The following is a 26,726-nucleotide window of genomic DNA, read 5'->3' on the forward strand; positions in this document are numbered from 1 at the left end:
TGAATCAAGCTCCTCAACCAAAAGGACAAAGTAGAAGAGGCCCTCAGCCCCTTGCGCTTCCCAGAATACACCACAAAAAGAGATGTAGACTTCTGAAATCCTTCGTAGCCTGAAAATAGAACTTTAAAAGGGACATGAAACCCAATTTTTTTCTTTCATGATTTAGAAAGAGCACACAATTTTAAACAGCTCTCTAATTTACTATTATCTAATTTGCTTTATTCTCTTGATATCCTTTGCGGTAAAGCATATCTAGATAGGCTTCAGTAGCTGCTGATTGGTGGCTGCACTTAGATGCCTCGTGTGATTGGCTGACCCATGTGCATTGCTATTTCTTCAACAAAAGATATAAAAGCAAATTAGATAATAGAAGTAAATTGGAATATTGTTTTAAATTGTATTCTCTATCTGAATCATGAAAGAAAATTGTTGGGTTTAGTGTCCCTTTAAGGCCCGAACCACATCCAGATTATGAAGTAACCTCTCCTTAGAAGAAGGAGGGTTAGGACACAAAGAAGGAACAATTATTTCCTGATTGATGTTCCGGTTAGACACCACCTTGGGAAGAAACCCCAAACCGGTGCGAAGAACAGCCTTATCCGCATGAAAGACCAGATAAGGAGGCTCCAATTGCAAGGCAGCCAGCTCAGATACTCTGCGTGCCGATGCAATGGCCAACAGAAAGAGAACCTTCCAGGACAGAATCTTAATGTCAATAGAATGCATAGGCTCAAACGGAACCCTTTGCAATACCTTAAAGGGCCACTGTAAGTAAATATTTTCTATGCCTGTTACTAACTAACTACCCCAAATACGCTTTTTATCAATAGCATTTCATTAACATATCTCTACCGTATATCAAATCTTGTCTGCAAATTTAATTGTTTTCCAAACCCACTCTGTGGGTATCCTTTGCTCTGTACCAATCCGTTTACAATACCTAGGTTTCAAAATGGCGCTTTAAACACAAAGTTATTGGTTTAAGTATTTTGAACACTCAGTGCTGAAAATAGTGGGCAGGATAACTTGACATCATCGGCAAATAAAAGATAACTTTTAGAACGTTATGAAACTTCGTTTTGGAGAAAATATAGGTCAGTAGGTTTTAATTGTTTATTAACTTTAATATGTTAGTTGTTTAGCTTAAAAATTATAACAGAAAGTAATCCTTTAAGGACCAAGTTTAAGCTCCATGGGGGAACAGACTGCCTAAAAACAGGTCTGATTCTAGACAGAGCCTGAACAAAAGATTGAATGTCAGGAAGCTCAGCGAGTCTCCTGTGCAACAAGAGACTTATAAAGTCAAAATCTGTCCTTTTAAGGAACTGGCAGCAAGACCCTTCTCCAAACCCTCTTGGAGTAAAGACAGAATCCTGGATACCTTCACCTTGTGCCAAGGACACCCACCTCACACCAGGACAAGTCCTCCACAACTTATGGTAGATGCGACGAGTGACTGGCTTCCTTGCCTGAACTAGAGTGTCAATCACATTTTCAGAAAAACCTCTCTTGGCTAAGACTAAGCGTTCAATCTCCACGCAGTCAGCCTCAGATAAACGAGATTTTGATGTTGAAAGGGACCCTGTTCCAGCAGATCCCTGCGACAGGGTAGCCTCCATGGCGGAGAGGGTAACATACCCACCAGATCCGCAAAACACGTCCTCCGCGGCCACGAAGGAGCAATTGGGATGGCCGAAGCTCGCTCCTACTTGAGTCGTGCCACTACATGAGGTAGAATTGGTAATGGTGGAACAATGTAAGCTAGGCTGAATCCCTGAAGCACCACTAAGGCATCTATTATCTCTGCCTGGGGATCCCTCGACCGATATCGGGGTAGCTTGCAATTGAGTCTGGACGCCATAAGATCTATCTCTGGCGTTCCCCCATCTGAGACAAATCTATGCAAACACTTCAGGGTGAAGAGACCATTCCCCCGGATGGAAGGATTGTCTGCTGAGAAAGTCCGCTTCCCAGTTGTCCACACCAGGAATATGGATCACTGAGAGCAAACAACTGTGGGACTCCGCCCACTCCAAAATCCGAGACACCTCGCTCATTGCTAGGGAGCTCCTCGTCCCCCCTGGTTGTTGATGTAAGCCGAGGTAATTTTGTCAGTCTGGAGTCTGAATGACCCCAGAGGAGGCCACGCCCTCAGAGCATTGTAGATTGCTCGAAACTCAAGAATATTTATCAGAAGGAGAGACTCCTCCCGAGTCCATTTTCCGTGTGGCGATCTGGCACCTCAAACAACTCCCCATCCTGCCAGACTCACGTCCATGGTCACAATCTCCCAGGACGGTCTCAGGAAGGATGTCCCCAGGGGCAATTGCTCCGGACGGATCTACTAAGATAGGGAGTCTCTGGTCCGAGCATCCATGGATATCCACTGTGATAGATCTGAATGATCGCTGTTCCACTGTCTCAACATGCACAATTGAAGAGGTCTGAGATGGAACCTGGCGAAAGGGACGACATCTATGCTGGAAACCATGAGCCCAATCATCTCCATACACAGCCACCGAAGAGCTTGAGTAAGACTGAAGGGCAAGAAAGGTGGACGCAATCTTGCTGCGTCGATCTGTGAGAAATATTTTCATAGACAGATTCTATTATCGTGCCCAGTAACTCCACCCTGTTGCTGGGAACAAGGGAACTCTTCCCTGAGTTGATCTTCCAACCGTGAGATTGAAGTAATAAAAGAAGAGCCCTCGAATGATCCTCTGCGAGACTGAACGATGGCGCCTGGACTAGGATGTCATCCAAATATGGCGCCACAGCAATGCCCCTGAATCTGGCCACTGCAAGAAGTGCCCCCAGAACCTTCATGAAGACTCTCGGGGCCATCGCCAGGCTGCAGGGAAGGGCCACAAACTGGAAGTGTTGGTCCAAATACGCAATTCTTAGGAACTTGAAGTGGTCCCTGTGAATTGGAACATTAAGGTAAGCATCCTTCAAGTCTATGGTCAGCATGAACTGTCCCTCTTAAACTAGGGGCAGAATAGATCTGATTGTTTTAATTTTGAACGATGGAACAGCCAGAAACTTGTTTAAACAGTTTAGGTCCAGAATCGTGCGGAACGTGCCCTCCTTCTTTGGAACCACAAAGAGATTTCAATAGTACCCTAGACCCCTTTTTGCTCGGGTTACTGGTACGATAAACACCTAGAGAGGAGAGATCCCTCACACAATCTAGGATGGCCTCTCTTTTCCAGTCTTGAAGACAGGTTTGACAGGAGAAATCTGCCCCATGGCGGATGGGACCTGAACCCTATCCTGTAACCCTGGACGACAACCTCCAGAACCCAAGGGCCCTGAACGTCCTGCAACCAGGCTTCGGAGAAGAGAGACAATCTGCCCCTTACTTGGTCTGGAGACCGATCGGGGGCCGCCCCTTCATGCTGATTTAGTCTCGGTGGGCTTCTTATTCTGCTTGGACTTGTTCCAAGACTGAGCAGGTTTCCAAGTTTCCTTGGACTGATCCGCTTTCATGACGGGCTGCTGGCACTGGGTCTTGTCCACGCGAAAGGAACGAAAAGTAGATCCTTTAGGCTTCGCCTTCTTATCCTACGGTAGGAAAGCTCCCTTGCCTCCTGTAACCGTGGATATGATCGAATCCAATCCTGGACCAAACAGAATCTTTCCTTGAAAAGGCAGGGACAACAGCCTCGACTTAGAGGTCATGTCCACAGCCTTTAGCCACAAAGCCCTGCAAGCTAAAACGGAGAATCCTGAAACCTTTGCGTTCAGGCATCACAAATGAAAGAATTGGCGATCTTCAACGCCTTAATCTTATCCTGTATCTCTTCAATGGAAGTCTCCCTCTCGACCATATCACACAGGGATTCACACCAATATGTCGCCGCTCCGGTAACCACAGCAACAGCCGCTGCCGGTTGAAAAACAAACCCTGCATGTTGAAACATTTTCCTTATGTTTTCCAACTTTTTATCCATGGGCTCTTTAAACGACGAACTATCCTCGAGAGGAATAGTCATCCGCTTTGCGAGCATAGAGATGGCACCATCCACCTTAGGGACAGTCCCCCACAGCTCGAGCTGAGTGTCCGGAACAGGGAACAGTTTCTTAAAGGAAGAAGGGGAAAAGGAAGAAGTGGAAAAGGAAGAAGTGGAAAAGGAAGAAGTGGAAAAGGAAGAAGTGGAAAAGGAAGAAGTGGAAAAGGAAGAAGTGGAAAAGGAAGAAGTGGAAAAGGAAGAACCTAATCGCTCCCATTCATTCTTAATATAAGCCATCTTTATTGGAAACGGGAAGGTCTGAGGCACCACCCTGTCCTTGTATACCTAATCAAGCTTATTAATCAAAGGTTGTTCCGGAAGCTTCATTTCTGGAACCTCCAGAGTAGCAAGCACTTGCTTCAGTAAAAAGAGCAAATTCTCCATCCTAAACCTAAAGTTAGGCTCCTCCGCAGCTGGAGGATGAGATAACATGACTCCGACCCAGAAGGAGCCTCCTCCGAAGAGTCGGAGTGGGCCTTGTCATTGTATAATGGCTCGGATATTTCCACCATTGCCAGAGCCACATCTCGCACATAACGCAGCAATAACAAATTAAACATTTGGTATAAACCCCCCCCCCCCTGTTCAATAATCCCCACACTAGGAATATTAACCCTTGATTCAATAAGATAAAAGGAGCCACACTGAGACTGTCTTCTGTGTTATCATTATGTATAAAAAATGAAATGATCTTACCAGAATCAATGCTGTGGAACAGGAACACGGCTCCTCAAGTGCGTCAGGTAGAAGCATCACACCCGACAGACGTAAGTGCAGAAAGCAGGCAGCGAAACTTGTTAACGCTGATTGCTTGGAGAGCTTTTAATATGAGTCGGGATGGTTTCACAGAAAGACTCTCCCTGCATCACCTAAATAACTTTCATCCAAGCTCTCACTGAGAGGCTGACAGGACTACTTAAAACTCCAGCCCCATTCTGAAAAGTACTACCCTCCTTGAGACTAATCCGAATCTTCAGCACTTCTCTGCTATCCTCCTGTGACGAAAGGCAAAGAATGACTGGGGGATGAAGGGAGTGGGGGAGGTATTTAAGCCTTTGGCTGGGGTGTCTATGCCTCCTCCTGGTGGCCAGGTTCTTATTTCCCAAAAGTAAAGAATGAAGCTGTGGACTCTTCCCCCCCCCCCCTTTAGATGGAAAGTAATTAATGCAGCTGTGGACTCTTCTCATTTAAGAAGAATACAACAAATAGTGCAGAAGATTGCCGAAAATCTTTAGTAGCTTGTAAGTAAAATTTTAGAGCCTGCACAACATCCAAGTTATGAAAAAGACGTTCCTTATGAGAAGAAGGATGAGGACAAAGAGAAGGAACAACAATTTCTTGATTGTTTCGAACCAATATCACTTTAGGGAGGAAACCCAATTTAGTACGAAGGACCACCTTAACAGCATGAAAAATAAGGTAGGGGGAAATCACACTGCAGAGCTGAAAGCTCAGACACTCTGCGAGCGGAGAAAAAGGCAAGAAGAAACAAAACTTTCCAGGATATCAGTTTAATATCAACCACATGCATAGACTAAAACGGAGCCTGCTGCAAAACTGAGAACTAAATTAAGGCTCCAGGGGGAAGCAACAGGTTTAAACATAGGTCTAATTCTAACCAGGGCCTGCACAAAGGCTTGAACATCTGGTAGGTCTGCCAGACGTTTGTGCAAAAGGATTGATAACGCAGAAATCTGACCCTTTAGAGTACTGACCGATAAACCCTTACCCCGTCAATCCTGAAGAAGACAAAATGGGTGGATCCTCACCCGGCTCCAGGAGAACCCCTTAAATTCACACAAAGATAGATATTTATGCCATATCTTATGGTAAATCCTGCAAGTAACCGGTTTTAAAGCCTGAGTCATTGTTTCAATGACCACGTTTAGACAATACTAGGCGTTCAATCTCCAAGCAGTTAGCTTCAGGGAATCTAGGTTTGGATGGAGGAAAGGACCCTGAAGTAGAAGGTCCTTCCTCTAAATTAACCTCCAAGGAGGTAGAGATGACATCCTTACCAGATCAGCGAACCCGATCCTGGGAGGCCATGCAGGAGCTATTAGGATCACTGATGCTCTCTCCTGTTTGATACAAGCAATGACTCGTGGAAGGAGAGCAAACGGAGAAAACATAAGCCGGAGAAAACATAAGCGAGAGAAAACCTCCAAGGAACCGCTAGAGCATCTATCAGAATAGCCTGAGGATCTCTTTACCTTGAACCGTACGTTGGAGCCTTAGCGTTGTGGCAGGACTCCATCAAATCCAACTCTGGAACCCCCCACTTGAGGGATATCTGAGAAAACACTTCCAGATGGAGAGCCCACTCCCCAGGATGAAAGGTCTGTCTGCTCAGAAAATCTGCCTCCCAGTTGTCCACTCCTGGAATGTGGATGGCAGATAGGAGACAATCATGCGAGTCACGAACGTCATGGCTAAGGAACTCTGAGTCCCTCCCTGGTGGATGATGTAAGCCACTGAGGTGATATTGTCCAACTGCAATCTGATAAACCGGACCAATGACAGATGAGGCCACACTGATAGGGCATTGAAGATAGCTCTCAACTTCAAGATATTTATGGGAATAGAGGACTCTTCCTGAGACCACAGGCCCTGAGCCTTTAGAGGGCCCCAAAACAGCTCCCCAGCCTGACAGGCTAGCGTCTGTAGTCACAATTTCCCAGGAAGGTCTCAGAAAGCAAGTGCCCTTAGACAGATGTTCTTGTGACATCCACCACAAGAGAGTCTTGTTAGAGGGTCCAGATTTATCCTCTGAGATAAATTTGAATGATCTCCATTCCATTGACTGAGCATACAAACCTGCAGCGGTTGTAGATGGAACCCAGCAAAAGGAACGATGTCCATGGAAGCCACATCAGACCAATCGCCTCCATGCATTGGGCCACAGATGGACGAAAGGCAGACTGGAGAGAAAAGCAGGAAGCAAGAATCTTGTCTTTTCTGACCTCCGTCAAAAAAATCTTCATGGACAGGGAATCTATTATAGTCCCTAGGAAACACTTTTTCTCGAGTCAGAAGCCTTCATATCAGGCAAACGTTTAGGTTTTCTTTTACACTTACCCAATGCAGGGAAAGCTGATAAAGCCGCAGTTACTGCAGAAGAAACCTGAGCCTGCAAAATCCCCAGGTAAATAAACACCCCTAGGGGGATGAGAGGACACAGAAAGTACAGCATTAGAAACAACTAATGCTTGGGACGTTTGAGGAGAAAGCTGAGGCATGTCACGCACAGCATTATCCTGAGAGACACTTGGCTCAGAAGGGAGTAACTTGTCTTTAAATTTAAGAGTCTTTTTTAAGCATGAGGAACAAAAAATTGCACTGGCAGGACAATTTGAGCATCTAAACATAATAAACATTTGTCCATAGACAAGGGTTGATCTAATTCTGAATCCATTACTGTAGACAGCCACAGAAAGAAGATCCCAGAAAAAAAAAAAAAATTCAACTTAATACAAATAAGAGTTTCATAAAATTATTAAAAACATAAATCCACCTCAGATAGCCTGAGGCTCCTACCGTACAGGAACTAACACCCCACTAGTAAAAAGGAAGGCAGACTCCACAAACGACGCAGACAACTCTTCACAAGTACTAAATAAATTATCCGTTAACATGAGAGAAGGATCCTATACAGATTTGTGATGCGAGGAAACTCCCTCAGAGCTCCGTTCTGATATAGCGGAAGTGTGGGTGTCACTCAAAGCATGCAAAATAGAGTAAAACGGCTAAAATTCAGACCGTTACAAAAACTCTCTAAAAATAGTCTAAACATGCTCAACTTCCATTCAAATTAATGTCAATGATAAAAAGGTATTGCTTAAAAATAAAAAAACGCTAAGCAAACCTAAAATCCCCTGCATAGTACTGCTTACATGCTGCCACCTCCATGCATTCCAGCAATTAAAGCTACAATCTCCCAGCCTTGTTAACCCCTGGTGTCATCAATAAGCACTTTATAAAACATCTGTCCAATAAACATATCCTTAACTGAAAAAGGATAACTTGTCCCAAAAAAATGGATCCATAAGAGGATTAACATCAAAAGTGCTGGTGTCCTTCAGTACCTAGAAGGCAAGGCACTTACCTTAGATCCTGCAGGACAGATGCTGTTCCTTAGGTGTGGCAGGTACGATCCCTGTCATGGACCTGTAGGAAATAAAGAACAGAGTAACTAACTCTGGCTTTGAATAAAGGGGTAGTAAAGTGTTAAAGGTAAAGCAAAGACTACCTCGCCGCCCTTTAACTGCTAAAAGTCACCACTACTCTTACTAAAGAGATTGACGTGGACACAGCTAGACCCCAATCCTTGCTTGCAGGGAAGAGTACCCATAAAAGGATTAAAATCTTCAGACACCAACTTCACACAACCTCCATTGACAGAGGCAAAAAGACTGACTGGGGGTTATGGGTAAGGTAGTTAAACTCAACAGCTTTGCTGGGGTGCTCTTTGCCTCCTCCTGCTGGCCAGGAGTTGAATATCCCACTAGTAATTGGAATGACGTGTCATAGGGAAAAAAAAGGGTTTTATGGTTCAGGTGGTCTGCTAAACTCTTCTTACAGGCTGAAGACAAATCCCTGGCATCTAGTCGAGCAAAAGAAAACACCAGTTGCCCACAGAACTCCATCAAATTTACAAGCATATTACCTGCACAAAGAGTATGACGCCTGTGACAGTTGATGCACATAACCTAACCAAATATGGCAGCACCAGATCTTCCCAGACCAAGAGGAAGCTCCAACACAAACATAACCATAAGTACAAAAGTCATAAATCAGTGCGCCAGTGATATAATTATACTAGTGAACAAAACGTTATATGCAATAATGAAATAAAATAAATTATAATTGCATATAGTGTACTAAAAGTTGTAGATTGTAAGTTTGAATGTACTCAGTACCGTATAGTATAAGGCCGGTATAGCTGGCGTTATGAACTAGACACAGAGTAAAATGCAGACAATACGCTGTCTATTTCCATATACAATGTAGGACTAAAGATACTTAGTGACAAGAGTGTCCGTTAATAGTTCAAATCTTTGTTGTACATATCCAGCTGATAGGAATGCAAGCTGCTTCTTCGACCGATTCCTGTTGGTGACCCAAGACGATAATTCTATAGAAAAAGTGAGACAGAAGAAGGCGCCAACATAGTGCACAAATCAATAAGATCAGACACGCTAGATTGCTAGTAGAAATATACTCACAAGATTTCAGACACTTGAGAAGTGTCACAATAGCCTCCTGGACCCTTGGAGTCGTCCAGCTAACTCCCACTCAATGTGGTAAGATGGTTAGTCGAATCCGTCTTTGTTTTCAGGCAAGCTATGTCAGCTTGATTGATTCTCCGTATTGAGAACAGCTGACAGGACTGCAGTGAGCTCCGGATGCAGGCAATGGGATATGTATTCCCATAATAGAGTCAATGTAAAGATCAGAGAGTGCCAGGCACTTGTACCAAATGGTAAAGATCGTTAGATAGATTTTTAAAATACCAAAAGGTAAAGAGTAAAAAATGAATAATAAAAGAAAGTTCGTGGCAAAAAGTCTCAAATGATGTATAAAAGACTTTATTAAGGTGCTTAATAAAGTCTTTTATACATCATTTGCCACAAACTTTCTTTTATTATTCAGTTTTTACTCTTTACCTTTTGGTATTTTAAAAATCTATCTAACAATCTTTACCATTTGGTACAAGTTCCTGGCACTCTCTGATCTTGACATTGACTCTGTTTTGGGAATACATATCCCATTGCCTGCATCCGGAGCTCACTGCAGTCCTGTCAGCTGTTCTCAATACGGAGAATCAATCAAGCTGACATAGCTTGCCTGAAAACAAAGACGGATTCGACTAACCATCTTACCACATTGAGTGGGAGTTAGCTGGACGACTCCAAGGGTCCAGGAGGCTATTGTGACACTTCTCAAGTGTCTGAAATCTTGTGAGTATATTTCTACTAGCAATCTAACGTGTCTGATCTTATTGATTCGTGCACTATGTTGGCGCCTTCTTCTGTCTCACTTTTTCTATATAACCATAAGAGAGACATCTTTAACCTTTTAACGCCGTTAGGGCGTTTTATTCCATCCGAATTTTGCTGGGATTTAGCACCAGACGGAATACAACGTCCTAACCGCTTGGCTTTCCTGAAGCCACTGGCGCTTCCCTGATGGGATCGCGGTCTGGAGGGCGTGCCTAGCATCAAAGGGACGCCTCCCTGACACGATCCAATCATTGAAATCTCGTGAACACGTGCACGATCGCGAGATTTCAATTTGTTTACATCGGAACAGTTGTTCCGATGTAGACACGTTAACCCCGGCATGAAAGGGTTAAGATGGAAAACAAGAATACATTTTTCTTGCCCTATTTTACATACAAAAAAACCCCAAAACATATTATATAGTATTAAATCTTTATAAGATTATATATTAAGCTTTCCAAAAACTGATTAACAGTAGGTTCATTTTTAGAAACCAAAAGGTGAAGATATATATATATATATATATATATATATATATATAAAAAAAAGTATAAAAAACACAAAATCAAGGAAATGGAAATGTATTAAAATTTAATCATTCATAAAAGCTGTAAATTTAATTTGTGACAGTAAAACACAAGAAGCAATATTAGAGTTGTTTTAGTATATTATATATTTCAGCTTTGAAATCCATAGAAATCAGTTATCCCAGTTTTCCTATAAAAGACCCCATCATTCCCTCCCTCCCTTGAAGCATTATGCACAAAAACATTGTCTTAATTAGAATATAATGGCAAGATGAAGGATCGATAAACCCATACGTTTTAAATATAAAATGAAGTCACCATGACTCAAAAAGGTATTAGCCCCATTGAGTTAATTAAAGGGGATATATATTTATATAACTATATATTTATAAAGTAAAACTATAAATGGCTGGATTTTTAGTGCTTGACACAGGCATGACTAGGAGGAAGAATTGGAAGAATGTCAATATGAAAATCATTTAGGTAATTAGTCTATCAATATCTAACAGCTGAAATGCATCCATACTCTTATAATCATTCAAAATCGAGTCAAGTATCTGTTTATTTTCACGTGTGATAACCACTATTGCATGAGTCGACAAAAGTGTCTTGTTTTCGGAGAAACATCTTATTCATTTGCAGGAAACCTTGTGCAAACAGTATTGCAGATTTAAGTTCTTCACATAATATATAAAACAGAAGAAGCTTCTTCAGATATGTTAATTTAGATTTGTATTTTCTTATACAGTTTGGAATGCTGGCACGTTCCAACTAGGCAACAGTTCTTCATTCCTGTATTCTACAAAAGAAAAACAAACAAACATGATTTAGACAAAGTTTTTTTTAGCAATTAACTAAACATTCCAATACAATGCTCCATGGTGAGACTCAGTTGATCTGTAAATAGTGTTCTAAACCATTTTAATTTATTAGGACTTTTCAAATATAATCTATTGTTTAAAGAGACACTGTAACCAAATTTTTTCTTTTGTGATTCAGACTGAGCATGAAATTTTAAGCAACTTTCTAATTTACTCCTATTTTCAATTTTTCTTCGTTCTCTTGCTATCATTATTTGAAAAAGAAGGCATCTAAGCTTTTTTTTTGTTTTAGTACTCTGGACAGCACTTTTTTATTGGTGGATGAATTTATCCACCAATCAGCAAGGACAACCCAGGTTGTTCACCAAAAATGGGCCGGCATCTAAACTTACATTCTTGCATTTCAAATAAAGATACCAAGAGAATGAAGAAAATTTGATAATAGGAGTAAATGAGAAATGTCATGCTCAATCTGAATCACGAAAGAAAAATTTTGGTTACAGTGTCCCTTTAACAGGGAGGCTATTATATAGTAAAAAAAAAATATATATGTTTGAGAGGATAAATGTATTATATCCTAAATGTATGGGTATATTATATCAGATAGCCAACTCAAGATTAGCACCATAGTGTCTATGACTGATGCCATGTTGTATACCACATCTAGTCATCTTTTAAAAACATGCCTGTTTATCCAGCTAAGCCATACAAAAAGATCTAATCAGCTTCCATCCACTAGAAAATCTTTACTGTAGAAGCTAAGTACTTGATTATCAAAAACCTGCCAGCACAAAGAGAAATTATGCAAAATCTTTGGTGGCTTTATTGAAGCATATATAGATAAACATTTAGATAAACATTTGCAAGGGTTAAACACACATGTAAAATTAAAAAAAAAAAAAAATAGTATTTAAATATTGAAGAAATAACTACAACACATATTAGTTTATAATAGAAATGTGCATTTGTCAGTTTCAGTCACTGCTGAATGCAGAAGATGGCGGCGCTCAGGGCATTCGGCTCTTTTTGGAGCCGGATTTATTCTTGTGAAAACACACTAAAATCTGGATTTGCAAAGATTTTAGTGTGTTGTATTTTCACAAGAATAAATCCGGGCCCCGAAAATGGAGTGAGCGGCTGCCTTTTTCTACATTCGGCAGTGAATGAAACGGCCGAATGCACTTATCTAGTTTAGAGAAACTAAATACTACTGTTACAACATGGCGACCCAAGTTATGTTATAGGAACTCAGGGGAACTGGAAAACCCACAAGCATATATTCAAGTAAAGGAGATAGAAAAAAAAACTATTTTGCAACATTTTTTTTTTTTTTTTACTACACAAATATTTTACATTAAAATTTTAAAGTGCTCAAAGTACCTTTAAGTAAAGCAAAACATACTTTAGCTTACCTGGCTCAGAGCTGCTGCTTGTAGAGGGCCTAAAGCAGCAAACACGATGATTTCTTTTTAGGTTTCTTCTTTTCCACTGGTGTTTTTCTATTAATCTGTCTGACCAAGTCATAAAAAATCTGAAAGATATTTTAAACCACATTGAGATACTTAAAATTTGAAGCAATATACATGAAATACATGTTTAACTTCAACCAAATCTTCCAATCTATATGAGAGATCTGGCCAGCAGAATCGTGTTCTCCCTACACACTTTAAAACCAATGCTTAGCACATGATTCTCAAAAACTGGCCGGCATAGAGAGACATCAACTAATTTTATTAAGCATTTTTTATTAAAGGGACGTCTACGGCAAAATTGTTAATTTTTAAAAAGATATAGAACGCCTTTACTAAGCATTCCCCAGCTTTACAAAACCAACATTTATATATTAATATTCTTTATAACCTTTAAATCTCTACATTTATGTCCGTCTCTAACCCACTCAAGACCGCCTCTTGTCTCAGTGTATTTTTATAGCTTTTCAAAGAGAGACTCTTCTTTAAATATTTTCAGAATATTCACGCTAGGAGAGAGGTAATTTTGTATAATAAAGATAATTTTCATAAGGAAATAAAAATACCAAAATTCACAATAGAAGATCTATAATATATGAATGAACCGATCTCTGTTGAAGAAGTAATATGGGCCATTAACGATGCCAACATCAATAAGGCCACTGGGTCAGACTAGGTTCCAGCTAAATTTTTCAAGATTTTAAAAGATGATATTTCTGATACATTGGTAAAAGTATATAATAAATATTACTCTGAGAATATCATGAACTCAGTATTTTTTACTTCATCTATTACATTGATTTTCAAAAAGGATAAAAACCCAATCTCATTATTAAAAATAGATAAACTACTGTCTTCAATTGTTGCAAATAGACTTAAAAAATGTATTCCAAACTTAATTCATTTGGACCAATCTGGCTTTATGCCTGGTAGAAACCCAATAAAAAAAAAATATATGTAAAGTCTTGTTAGTATTAATAATATAGGGGTTATGAAAAGGGAATTTAAAAAAAGATTTTACATTACTTTACAGTAGACACAGAGAAAGCACGCAACTCAATCTGGGATCACCTATTCGTGTCTAAATACATTTGGATTTCAGGGCATTTTAGTGATTTCATTTGGCTAGTTTATAACAAACGTCACATTTGTTAAAGGGCCAGTAAACCAAAAAAAACATAATTTATGCTTACCTGATAAATGTATTTCTCTTGTAGTGTATTCAGTCCACGGATCATCCATTACTTATGGGATATATTCCCTTCCCAACAGGAAGTTGCAAGAGGATCACCCAAAGCAGAGCTGCTATATAGCTCCTCCCCTCCACGTCATATCCAGTCATTCGGCCGAAACAAGACAAGAAAGGAGAAACCATAGGGAGCAGTGGTGACTGGAGTTTTAAATAAAATTTAGATCTGCCTTAAAAAAGACAGGGCGGGCCGTGGACTGAATACACTACAAGAGAAATAAATTTATCAGGTAAGCATAAATTATGTTTTCTCTTGTTAAGTGTATTCAGTCCACGGATCATCCATTACTTATGGGATACCAATACCAAAACTAAAGTACACGGATGATGGGAGGGACAAGGCAGGAACTTAAACGGAAGGAACCACTGCCTGTAGAATCTTTCTCCCAAAAACAGCCTCCGAAGAAGCAAAAGTGTCAAATTTGTAAAATTTTGAAAAAGTGTGAAGCGAAGACCAAGTCGCAGCCTTGCAAATCTGTTCAACAGAGGCCTCATTCTTAAAGGCCCAAGTGGAAGCCACAGCTCTAGTGGAATGAGCTGTAATTCTTTCAGGGGGCTGCTGTCCAGCAGTCTCATAGGCTAAACGTATTATGCTACGAAGCCAAAAAGGAGAGAGAGGTTGCCGAAGCTTTTTGACCTCTCCTCTGTCCAGAGTACACAACAAACAGGGAAGAAGTTTGACGAAAATCTTTAGTTGCCTGTAAATAGAACTTCAGGGCATGGACTACGTCCAGATTATGTAAAAGTCGTTCCTTCTTTGAAGAAGGATTAGGACATAATGATGGAACAACAATCTCCTGATTGATATTCCTGTTAGAAACTACCTTAGGTAAAAACCCAGGTTTAGTACGCAGAACTACCTTGTCTGAATGGAAAATCAGATAAGGAGAATCACAATGTAAGGCAGATAACTCAGAGACTCTTCGAGCCGAGGAAATAGCCATCAAAAACAGAACTTTCCAAGATAAAAGCTTAATATCAATGGAATGAAGGGGTTCAAACGGAACCCCTTGAAGAACTTTAAGAACCAAGTTTAAGCTCCACGGAGGAGCAACAGTCTTAAACACAGGCTTAATCCTAGCCAAAGCCTGACAAAAAGCCTGGACGTCTGGAACTTCTGCCAGACGTTTGTGTAAGAGAATAGACAGAGCAGAAATCTGTCCCTTTAACGAACTAGCAGATAAGCCCTTTTCTAAACCCTCTTGTAGAAAGGACAATATCCTAGGAATCCTAACCTTACTCCATGAGTAACTCTTGGATTCGCACCAATATAAATATTTACGCCATATCTTATGGTAAATTTTTCTGGCCTCCCAGTTCTCCACGCCTGGGATGTAGATCGCTGACAGGTGGCAAGAGTGAGACTCTGCCCAGCGAATTATCTTTGAGACTTCTAACATCGCTAGGGAACTCCTGGTTCCCCCTTGATGGTTGATGTAAACCACAGTCGTGATGTTGTCCAACTGAAATCTGATGAACCTCAGTGTTGCTAACTGAGGCCAAGCTAGAAGAGCATTGAATATTGCTCTCAACTCCAGAATATTTATTGGGAGGAGTTTCTCCTCCTGAGTCCATAATCCCTGAGCCTTCAGGGAGTTCCAGACTGCGCCCCAACCTAGAAGGCTGGCATCTGTTGTTACAATCGTCCAATCTGGCCTGCGAAAGGTCATCCCCTTGGACAGATGGACCCGAGAAAGCCACCAGAGAAGAGAATCTCTGGTCTCTTGATCCAGATTTAGTAGAGGGGACAAATCTGAGTAATCCCCATTCCACTGACTTAGCATGCATAATTGCAGTGGTCTGAGATGCAGGCGCGCAAATGGTACTATGTCCATTGCCGCTACCATTAAGCCGATTACTTCCATGCACTGAGCTACTGACGGGTGTGGAATGGAATGAAGGACACGGCAAGCATTTAGAAGCTTTGATAACCTGGACTCCGTCAGGTAAATCCTCATCTCTATAGAATATATAAGAGTCCCCAGGAAGGGAACTCTTGTGAGTGGTAATAGAGAACTCTTTTCCACGTTCACCTTCCACCCATGCGACCTCAGAAATGCCAGAACTATCTCTGTATGAGACTTGGCAATTCGAAAACTTGACGCTTGTATCAGAATGTCGTCTAGGTACGGAGCCACCGCTATGCCTCGCGGTCTTAGCACCGCCAGAAGTGAGCCCAGAACCTTTGTAAAAATTCTCGGGGTCGTAGCTAACCCGAAGGGAAGAGCTACAAACTGGAAATGCCTGTCTAGAAAGGCAAATCTTAGGTACCGATAATGATCTTTGTGAATCGGTATGTGAAGGTAGGCATCCTTTAAGTCCACTGTGGTCATGTATTGACCCTCTTGGATCATGGGTAGGATGGTTCGAATAGTTTCCATTTTGAATGATGGAACTCTTAGGAATTTGTTTAAGATTTTTAGGTCCAAGATTGGTCTGAAGGTTCCCTCTTTCTTGGGAACCACAAACAGATTTGAGTAAAAACCTTGCCCTTGTTCCGTCCGCGGAACTGGGTGGATCACCCCCATTACTAAGAGGTCTTGTACACAGCGTAGAAATGTCTCTTTCTTTATTTGGTTTGCTGATAACCTTGAAAGATGAAATCTCCTTTGTGGAGGAGAAGCTTTGAAGTCCAGAAGATATCCCTGAGATATGATCTCCAACGCCCAGGGATCCTGGACATCTCTTGCCCAAGCTTGGGCGAAGAGAGAAAGTCTGCCCCCCACTAGATCCGTTTCCGGATAGGGGGCCCGCTCTTCATGCTGTCTTAGGGGCAGAAGTAGGTTTTCTGGCCTGCTTGCCCTTGTTCCAGGACTGGTTAGCTTTCCAGCCCTGTCTGTAACGAGCAACAGTTCCTTCCTGTTTTGGAGCAGAGGAAGTTGATGCTGCTCCTGCCTTGAAGTTACGAAAGACACGGAAATTAGACTGTTTGGCCTTTGATTTGGCCCTGTCCTGAGGAAGAGTATGACCCTTACCTCCAGTAATGTCAGCAATAATTTCTTTCAAGCCGGGCCCGAATAAGGTCTGCCCTTTGAAAGGAATATTAAGCAATTTAGATTTAGAAGTCACGTCAGCTGACCAGGATTTAAGCCATAGCGCTCTGCGCGCCTGGATGGCGAATCCGGAGTTCTTAGCTGTTAGTTTGGTTAAATGTACAACGGCATCAGAAACAAATGCGTTAGCTAGCTTAAGTGCTTTAAGCTTGTCCATAATCTCGTCCAATGGAGCTGTGCGAATGGCCTCTTCCAGAGACTCAAACTAGAATGCCGCAGCAGCAGTGACAGGCGCAATGCATGCAAGGGGCTGTAAGATAAAACCTTGTTGAACAAACATTTTCTTAAGGTAACCTTCTAATTTTTTATCCATTGGATCCGAAAAAGCACAACTATCCTCCACCGGGATAGTGGTACGTTTAGCTAAAGTAGAGACTGCTCCCTCCACCCTAGGGACCGTCTGCCATAGGTCCCGTGTAGTGGCGTCTATTGAAAACATTTTCCTAAATATAGGAGGTGGGGAAAAGGGCACACCGGGTCTATCCAACTCCTTGCTAATAATTTCTGTAAGCCTTTTAGGTATAGGAAAAACGTCAGTACACACCGGCACCGCATAGTATCTATCCAGCCTACATAATTTCTCTGGAATTGCAACTGTGTTACAGTCATTCAGAGCCGCTAAAACCTCCCCTAGCAATACACGGAGGTTCTCAAGCTTAAATTTAAAATTAGAGATCTCTGAATCCGGTTTCCCTGGATCAGATCCGTCACCCACAGAATGAAGCTCTCCGTCCTCATGTTCTGCAAATTGTGACGCAGTATCGGACATGGCTCTCACATCATCAGCGCGCTCTGTCCTTAACCCAGAGCTATCGCGCTTGCCTCTTAATTCTGGCAATTTAGATAATACCTCTGTCATAACAGCAGCCATGTCTTGCAAAGTGATTTGTAAGGTCCTCTCTGATGTACTTGACGCCACAATATCACGCGCCTCCTGAGCGGGAGGCGAAGGTACTGACACGTGAAGAGAGTTAGTCGGCATAACTTCCCCCTCGTTGTCTGGTGATAATTTCTTTACAGATAAAGACTGACTTTTATTTAAAGTGACATCAATACATTTAGTACACATATTTCTATGGGGCTCCACATTGGCCTTCAAACATAGTGAACAGACAGATTCATCTGTGTCAGACATGTTTAAACAGACTAGCAATGAGACTAGCAAGCTTGGAAAATCCTTTCAAATAAGTTTACAAGCAATATAAAAAACGCTACTGCGCCTTTAAGAAGCACAAAAAAACTGTCACAGTTGAAATAACAATGAACCAAATCAGTTATAGCAACCAAATTTTCACAGTAAATGTATTAAGTTAGCAAAGTATTGCACCCACTAGCAAATGGATGATTAACCCCTTAATACCCAAAACGGATAATCAATTTAACAATTAGCGTTTTTATCACAGTCAAACACACTGTCACAGGTCTGCTGTGACTGATTACCTCCCTCAAAATGAATTTTGAAGACCCACGAGCTCTCTAGAGACGACCTGGATCAAGGAGGAAGAAGCAGGAAGACTGTGACTGAATTCTTACTGCTCAAAAAAGCGCTAAAATAGGCCCCTCCCACTCATATAACAACAGTGGGAAAACTCAGTTAACCTTTTCTATGCAGAAATATACGTCAGCCATGTGGAAAAAAACATGCCCCAAAAGATTTATCACCAAAGTACCTCACAAAAACGAATAACATGCCAGTAAACGTTTTAAACATACATTTTAAAAGTTATGTAGTGTTATCAATAAGCCTGCTACCAGTCGCTTCTACTGCAGTTAAGGCTCATATATTACTTCAGTATTAACAGCATTTTCTTAGTCAAATTCCATTCCTTAGAAAATTACTTTACTGCACATACATTCATCAGCCTGATACCAGTCACTACTACTGCATTTAAGGCTGTACTTACATTACATCGGTATCAGCAGTATTTTCTAGTCAATTCCATTCCTTAGAAAAAACATAATTTATGTAAGAACTTACCTGATAAATTCATTTCTTTCATATTAGCAAGAGTCCATGAGCTAGTGACGTATGGGATATACATTCCTACCAGGAGGGGCAAAGTTTCCCAAACCTCAAAATGCCTATAAATACACCCCTCACCACACCCACAAATCAGTTTAACGAATAGCCAAGAAGTGGGGTGATAAGAAAAAAGTGCGAAAGCATAAAAAATAAGGAATTGGAATAATTGTGCTTTATACAAAAAAATCATAACCACCACAAAAAAGGGTGGGCCTCATGGACTCTTGCTAATATGAAAGAAATGAATTTATCAGGTAAGTTCTTACATAAATTATGTTTTCTTTCATGTAATTAGCAAGAGTCCATGAGCTAGTGACGTATGGGATAATGACTACCCAAGATGTGGATCTTTCCACGCAAGAGTCACTAGAGAGGGAGGGATAAAATAAAGACAGCCAATTCCTGCTGAAAATAATCCACATCCAAAATAAAGTTTAAATGAAAACATAAGCAGAAGATTCAAAGTGAAACAGCTGCCTGAAGTACTTTTCTACCAAAAACTGCTTCAGAAGAAGAAAACACATCAAAATGGTAGAATTTAGTAAAAGTATGCAAAGAAGACCAAGTTGCTGCTTTGCAAATCTGATCAACCGAAGCTTCATTCCTAAACGCCCAGGAAGTAGAAACTGACCTAGTAGAATGAGCTGTAATCCTCTGAGGCGGAGTTTTACCCGACTCAACATAGGCATGATGAATTAAAGATTTCAACCAAGATGCCAAAGAAATGGCAGAAGCTTTCTGGCCTTTTCTAGAACCGGAAAAGATGACAAATAGTCTAGAAGTCTTTCGGAAAGTCTTAGTAGCTTCAACATAATATTTCAAAGCTCTAACAACATCCAAAGAATGCAATGATTTTTCCTTAGAATTCTTAGGATTAGGGCATAATGAAGGAACTACAATTTCTCTACTAATGTTGTTGGAATTCACAACCTTAGGTAAAAATTTAAAAGAAGTTCGCAACACCGCCTTATCCTGATGAAAAATCAGAAAAGGAGACTCACAAGAAAGAGCAGACAATTCAGAGACTCTTCTGGCAGAAGAGATGGCCAAAAGGAACAAAACTTTCCAAGAAAGTAATTTAATGTCCAATGAATGCATAGGTTCAAACGGAGGAGCTTGAAGAGCCCCCAGAACCAAATTCAAACTCCAAGGAGGAGAAATTGACTTAATGACAGGTTTTATACGAACCAAGGCTTGTACAAAACAATGAATATCAGGAAGATTAGCAATCTTTCTGTGAAAAAGAACAGAAAGAGCAGAGATTTGACCTTTCAAGGAACTTGCGGACAAACCTTTATCTAAACCATCCTGAAGAAACTGTAAAATTCTCGGAATTCTAAAAGAATGCCAGGAAAAATGATGAGAAAGACACCAAGAAATATAAGTCTTCCAGACTCTATAATATATCTCTCTAGATACAGATTTACGAGCCTGTAACATAGTATTAATCACAGAGTCAGAGAAACCTCTTTGACCAAGAATCAAGCGTTCAATCTCCATACCTTTAAATTTAAGGATTTGAGATCCTGATGGAAAAAAGGACCTTGCGACAGAAGGTCTGGTCTTAACGGAAGAGTCCACGGTTGGCAAGAGGCCATCCGGACAAGATCCGCATACCAAAACCTGTGAGCCCATGCTGGAGCTACCAGCAGAACAAACGAGCATTCCTTCAGAATCTTGGAGATTACTCTTGGAAGAAGAACTAGAGGCGGAAAGATATAGGCAGGATGATACTTCCAAGGAAGTGATAATGCATCCACTGCCTCCGCCTGAGGATCCCGGGATCTGGACAGATACCTGGGAAGTTTCTTGTTTAGATGAGAAGCCATCAGATCTATTTCTGGAAGTTCCCACATTTGAACAATCTGAAGAAATACCTCTGGGTGAAGAGACCATTCGCCCGGATGCAACGTTTGGAGACTGAGATAATCCGCTTCCCAATTGTCTATTCCTGGAATATGAACCACAGAGATTAGACAGGAGCTGGATTCCGCCCAAACCAGAATTCGAGATACTTCTTTCATAGCCAGAGGACTGAGTCCCTCCTTGATGATTGATGTATGCCACAGTTGTGACATTGTCTGTCTGAAAACAAATGAACGATTCTCTCTTCAGAAGAGGCCAAGACTGAAGAGCTCTGAAAATTGCACGGAGTTCCAAAATATTGATCGGTAATCTCACCTCCTGAGATTCCCAAACCCCTTGTGCTGTCAGAGACCCCCACACAGCTCCCCAACCTGTAAGACTTGCATCTGTTGAAATTACAGTCCAGGTCGGAAGAACAAAAGAAGCCCCCTGAACTAAACGATGGTGATCTGTCCACCACGTCAGAGAGTGTCGTACAATCGGTTTTAAAGATATTAATTGAGATATCTTTGTGTAATCCCTGCACCATTGGTTCAGCATACAGAGCTGAAGAGGTCGAATGTGAAAACGAGCAAAGGGGATCGCGTCCGATGCAGCAGTCATAAGACCTAGAATTTCCATGCATAAGGCTACCGAAGGGAATGATTGTGACTGAAGGTTTCGACAAGCTGAAATCAATTTTAGACGTCTCTTGTCTGTCAAAGACAGAGTCATGGACTCTGAATCTATCTGGAAACCCAAAAAGGTTACCCTTGTCTGAGGAATCAATTAACTTTTTAGTGAATTGATCCTCCAACCATGATTTTGAAGAAACAACAAAAGTCGATTCGTATGAAATTCTGCTAAATGTGAAGACTGAGCAAGTACCAAGATATCGTCCAAATAAGGAAATACCACAATACCCTGTTCTCTGATTACAGATAGAAGGGCACCGAGAACCTTTGTAAAAATTCTTGGAGCTGTTGCTAGGCCAAACGGCAGAGCCACAAACTGGTAATGCTTGTCTAGGAAAGAGAATCTCAGAAACTGATAGTGAGCTGGATGAATCGGAATATGCAGATATGCATCCTGTAAATCTATTGTAGACATATAATGCCCTTGATGAACAAAAGGCAGGATAGTCCTTACAGTTACCATTTTGAATGTTGGTATCCTTACATAACGATTCAATATTTTTAGATCCAGAACTGGTCTGAAGGAATTCTCCTTCTTTGGTACAATGAAGAGATTCGAATAAAACCCCAGCCCCTGTTCCAGAACTGGAACTGGCATAATTACTCCAGCCAACTCTAGATCTGAAACATTTCAGAAATGCTTGAGCTTTCGCTGGGTTTACTGGGACACGGGAAAGAAAAAATCTCTTTGCAGGAGGTCTTATCTTGAAACCAATTCTGTACCCTTCTGAAATAATGTTCTGAATCCAAAGATTGTGAACAGAATTGATCCAAATTTCTTTGAAAAAACGTAATCTGCCCCCTACCAGCTGAGCTGGAATGAGGGCCGCACCTTCATGTGGACTTAGAAGCTGGCTTTGCTTTTCTAGAAGGCTTGGATTTATTCCAGACTGGAGATGGTTTCCAAACTGAAACTGCTCCTGAGGATGAAGGATCAGGCTTTTGTTCTTTGTTGAAACGAAAGGAACGAAAACGATTATTAGCCCTGTTTTTACCCTTAGATTTTTTATCCTGTGGTAAAAAAGTTCCTTTCCCACCAGTAACAGTTGAGATGATAGAATCCAACTGAGAACCAAATAATGTTATGAGAATCATGATCTGTTACTTGTTGCGCTAAAGTTTCCAACCAAAAAGTTGAAGCTGCAGCAACATCCGATAAAGATATAGCAGGTCTAAGAAGATTACCTGAACACAAATAAGCTTTTCTTGGAAAGGATTCAATTTTCCTATCTAAAGGATCCTTAAAGGAAGTACCATCTGCCGTAGGAATAGTAGTACGTTTAGCAAGGGTAGAGATAGCCCCATCAACTTTAGGGATTTTGTCCCAAAACTCTAATCTGTCAGACGGCACAGGATATAATTGCTTAAAACGTTTAGGAGTAGTAAATGAATTACCCAAATTATTCCATTCCCTGGAAATTACTTCAGAAATAGCACCAGGAACAGGAAAAACTTCTGGAATAACTACAGGAGATTTAAAGACCTTGTCTAAACGTTTAGATTTAGTATCAAGAGGACCAGAATCCTCAATTTCTAATGCAATTAGGACTTCTTTAAGTAAAGAACGAATAAATTCCATTTTAAATAAATATGAAGATTTATCAGCATCAACCTCTGAAACAGAATCCTCTGAACCAGAAGAATCATTAGAATCAGAATGATGATGTTCATTTAAAAATTCATCTGGATAAAGAGAAGTTTTAAAAGACTTTTTATGTTTACTAGAAGGAGGAATAACAGACATAGCCTTCTTAATAGATTCAGAAACAAAATCTCTTATGTTATCAGGAACACTCTGAACATTAGATGTTGATGGAACTGCAACAGGTAATGGTATTTTACTAAAGGAAATATTTTCTGCATTAACAAGTTTGTCATGACATTTAATACAAACAGCTGGAGGAACAGCTACCAAAAGTTTACAGCAGATACACTTAGCTTTGGTAGTTCCAGCACCAGGCAGCGATTTTCCTGAAGTATCTTCTGACTCAGATGCAACATGAGACATCTTGCAATATGTAAGAGAAAAAACATATAAAGCAAAATTGATCAAATTCCTTAAATGACAGTTTCAGGAATGGGAAAAAAAATGCCAAAGAACAAGCTTCTAGCAACCAGAAGCAATGAAAAATGAGACTTAAATAATGTGGAGACAAAAGCGACGCCCATATTTTTTTAGCGCCAAATAAGACGCCCACATTATTTGGCGCCTAAATGCTTTTGGCGCCAAAAATGACGCCACATCCGGAACGCCGACATTTTTGGCACAAAAGAACGTCAAAAAATGACGCAACTTCCGGCGACACGTATGACGCCGGAAACAGAAAAGATTTTTTGCGCCAAAAAAGTCTGCGCCAAGAATGACGCAATAAAATGAAGCATTTTCAGCCCCCGCGAGCCTAACAGTCCACAGGGAGAAAGTCAAATTTTTTAAGGTAAGAAAAAATGATTGATTCAAATGCATTATCCCAAATATGAAACTGACCGTCTGAAAATAAGGAATGTTGAACATCCTGAGTCAAGGCAAATAAATGTTTGAATACATATATTTAGAACTTTATAAAAAAGCGCCCAACCATAGCTTAGAGTGTCACAGAAAATAAGACTTACTTACCCCAGGACACTCATCTACATGTTGTAGAAAGCCAAACCAGTACTGAAACGAAAATCAGCAGAGGTAATGGTATATATATAAGAGTATATCGTCGATCTGAAAAGGGAGGTAAGAGATGAATCTCTACGACCGATAACAGAGAACCTATGAAATAGACCCCGTAGAAGGAGATCATTGCATTCAAATAGGCAATACTCTCCTCACATCCCTCTGACATTCACTGCACGCTGAGAGGAAAACCGGGCTCCAACCTGTTGCGGAGCGCATATCAACGTAGAATCTAGCACAAACTTACTTCACCACCTCCATAGGAGGCAAAGTTTGTAAAACTGATTTGTGGGTGTGGTGAGAGGTGTATTTATAGGCATTTTGAGGTTTGCGAAACTTTGCCCCTCCTGGTAGGAATGTATATCCCATGGACTCTTGCTAATTACATGAAAGAAAATATTTTACTGCACATACCTCATCTGCAGGGAACCCCGCATGCTATTCCCTTTCTGAAGTTACCCCACTCCTCAGAATGTGCGAGAACAGCCAGTGGATCTTAGTTACTTCTGGTAAGATCATAGAAAAACGCAGGCAGATTCTTCTTCTAAATACTGCCTGAGAGAAAAACAGCACACTCCGGTGCCATTTAAAAATAACAAACTTTTGATTGAAGAAATAATTAAGTATAAAAACTCCACACTCCTCTCACACCTTCCTACTATGTTGAGAGTTGCAAGAGAATGACTGGATATGACGTGGAGGGGAGGAGCTATATAGCAGCTCTGCTTTGGGTGATCCTCTTGCAACTTCCTGTTGGGAAGGGAATATATCCCATAAGTAATGGATGATCCGTGGACTGAATACACTTAACAAGAGAAATAATGTTATATGATTTTGCACATAGTGCAGAATTATGTAACATTATATGAGTGCTAGCTTTATAAAACCTAATATATCCGGTGAATTTTTATAAAAACACAGGGTTTTCCAGACCCGCCCTCTGTGCTCTACTGAGCAGGTCTGGTTTCCCCTCAGAGCGCATCTGGCCAGCTGTCTAGTAATAGCCCGGCCCGACCGCGCCATTACACTCAATGCAGCTCGCTCCTACTCCAGGAGCAAGCTGCATTAAGTGTAATGGCGCGGTCGGGCCGGGCTGTTACTAGACAGCTGGCCAGATGTGCTCTGAGGGAAAACCAGACCAGCTTAGTAGAGCACAGAGGGCGGGTCTGGAAAACCCTGTTTTTTTAATAAAAGTTTACCGGATATATTAGGTTGTATAAAGCTAGCACTCATATATATAATGTTATATAATTCTGCACTATGTGCAGAATTATATAAAATTTTTTAGGTTTACTGGCACTTTATTGGTGGATATACACCTAATAGTATTAAAAAGGGACGAGACAGGGATGCCCGTTTTCTCCACTCCTTTTTAACTTAGCTTTAGAACCCCTAGCTATCTTTTTGAAACAGGAATTAACATGGATTTGAACAGGAGACAGATTTAGTACTCTCCCTGTATGCCAATGATCTGCTGCTATTAGTTAGCGATTAAAAAAAGTATCATCCCTAAATTCCTCTCTCTAATATCAGTATTTAGTTTGTTTTTTAGCTAAAAAACTGAAATTTTATGGATTCTTAAAAATAGAGTCTTCAGACACATCCATTTAAAGTCACAGAAACTATTAAAAATCTAAAAAAAAAAATGGACATTGTTACCAATTTCTCTCAGTTAGGATTATGTTGATTAAATCTATAATCTTCCCACAAATTTTATATTTAATGCAAAACCTCCCTATATTTATCTTAAAGCAAGATATTATAGTATTTAATTGAGCGTGTGCAAAATGTATTTGGAAAGGTATGAGACCATGCATTTATTTAGATAAGTTAAGGACTTTGCTGGAAGGTCCATTGCCAATATTAGGATTTATAACCTGGTGACTATAATAAAGTTTGCAGTTGACTTGCTCACGGAAAGAAACTAAGTTAAATTTTTTGATATGGAAGAAAAATTAAATTTCACCATTTTCTTTAAAGGCGACTTTACACTGTTCAATAGTAAATCTCCCTTTAAATATTGATACGTTAATTGTAATCAAAAATATATCTGGGCAAAAATTCTGTCCTAAATTAGGGGCAGACTATAAAATCTCTCAGCCCCGGTCTAAAAGCAGAAATTTTTAAAGGTTGAGCAATGGCCTCTGAAAGGACTAAAACATTTGACACAAGTTGGTATAGATACAAATAATTTTAGTTACTTTGATAAACTAAGAGCAGAGTTCAATATCCCCAGACAGAACTTTTTTGTATACCTACAACTGAGTCACTTTTTCTTTAAAAAGATTACTGAATCGAAGTTGGACTGGTCTTTGGGGGAGATAGATAAATGTATTTAATTTCATAATGAGGAAAAATATTCTATTT

General features: G+C 40.6%; 1 protein-coding gene across 1 annotated transcript in view; it reads right to left on the minus strand.

Moving 5' to 3' along the window:
• Nucleotides 1-10,589: 10,589 nt before the first annotated feature.
• Nucleotides 10,590-26,726, minus strand: part of RAP1A (RAP1A, member of RAS oncogene family) — a 268,597-nt gene continuing 252,460 nt past the window's right edge. Inside the window, exons 8-9 of the mRNA XM_053706636.1 lie at nucleotides 12,776-12,894; nucleotides 10,590-11,341 (exon numbers count right to left, since the gene is read on the minus strand). Coding sequence (XP_053562611.1) covers nucleotides 12,805-12,894 — 90 coding nt within the window. The 3' untranslated portion in view covers nucleotides 10,590-11,341; nucleotides 12,776-12,804. The remainder of the gene's footprint in view (nucleotides 11,342-12,775; nucleotides 12,895-26,726) is intronic.

Source organism: Bombina bombina, chromosome 3 (assembly GCF_027579735.1).
Source record: "Bombina bombina isolate aBomBom1 chromosome 3, aBomBom1.pri, whole genome shotgun sequence".
NCBI classification, from domain to species: domain Eukaryota; kingdom Metazoa; phylum Chordata; class Amphibia; order Anura; family Bombinatoridae; genus Bombina; species Bombina bombina.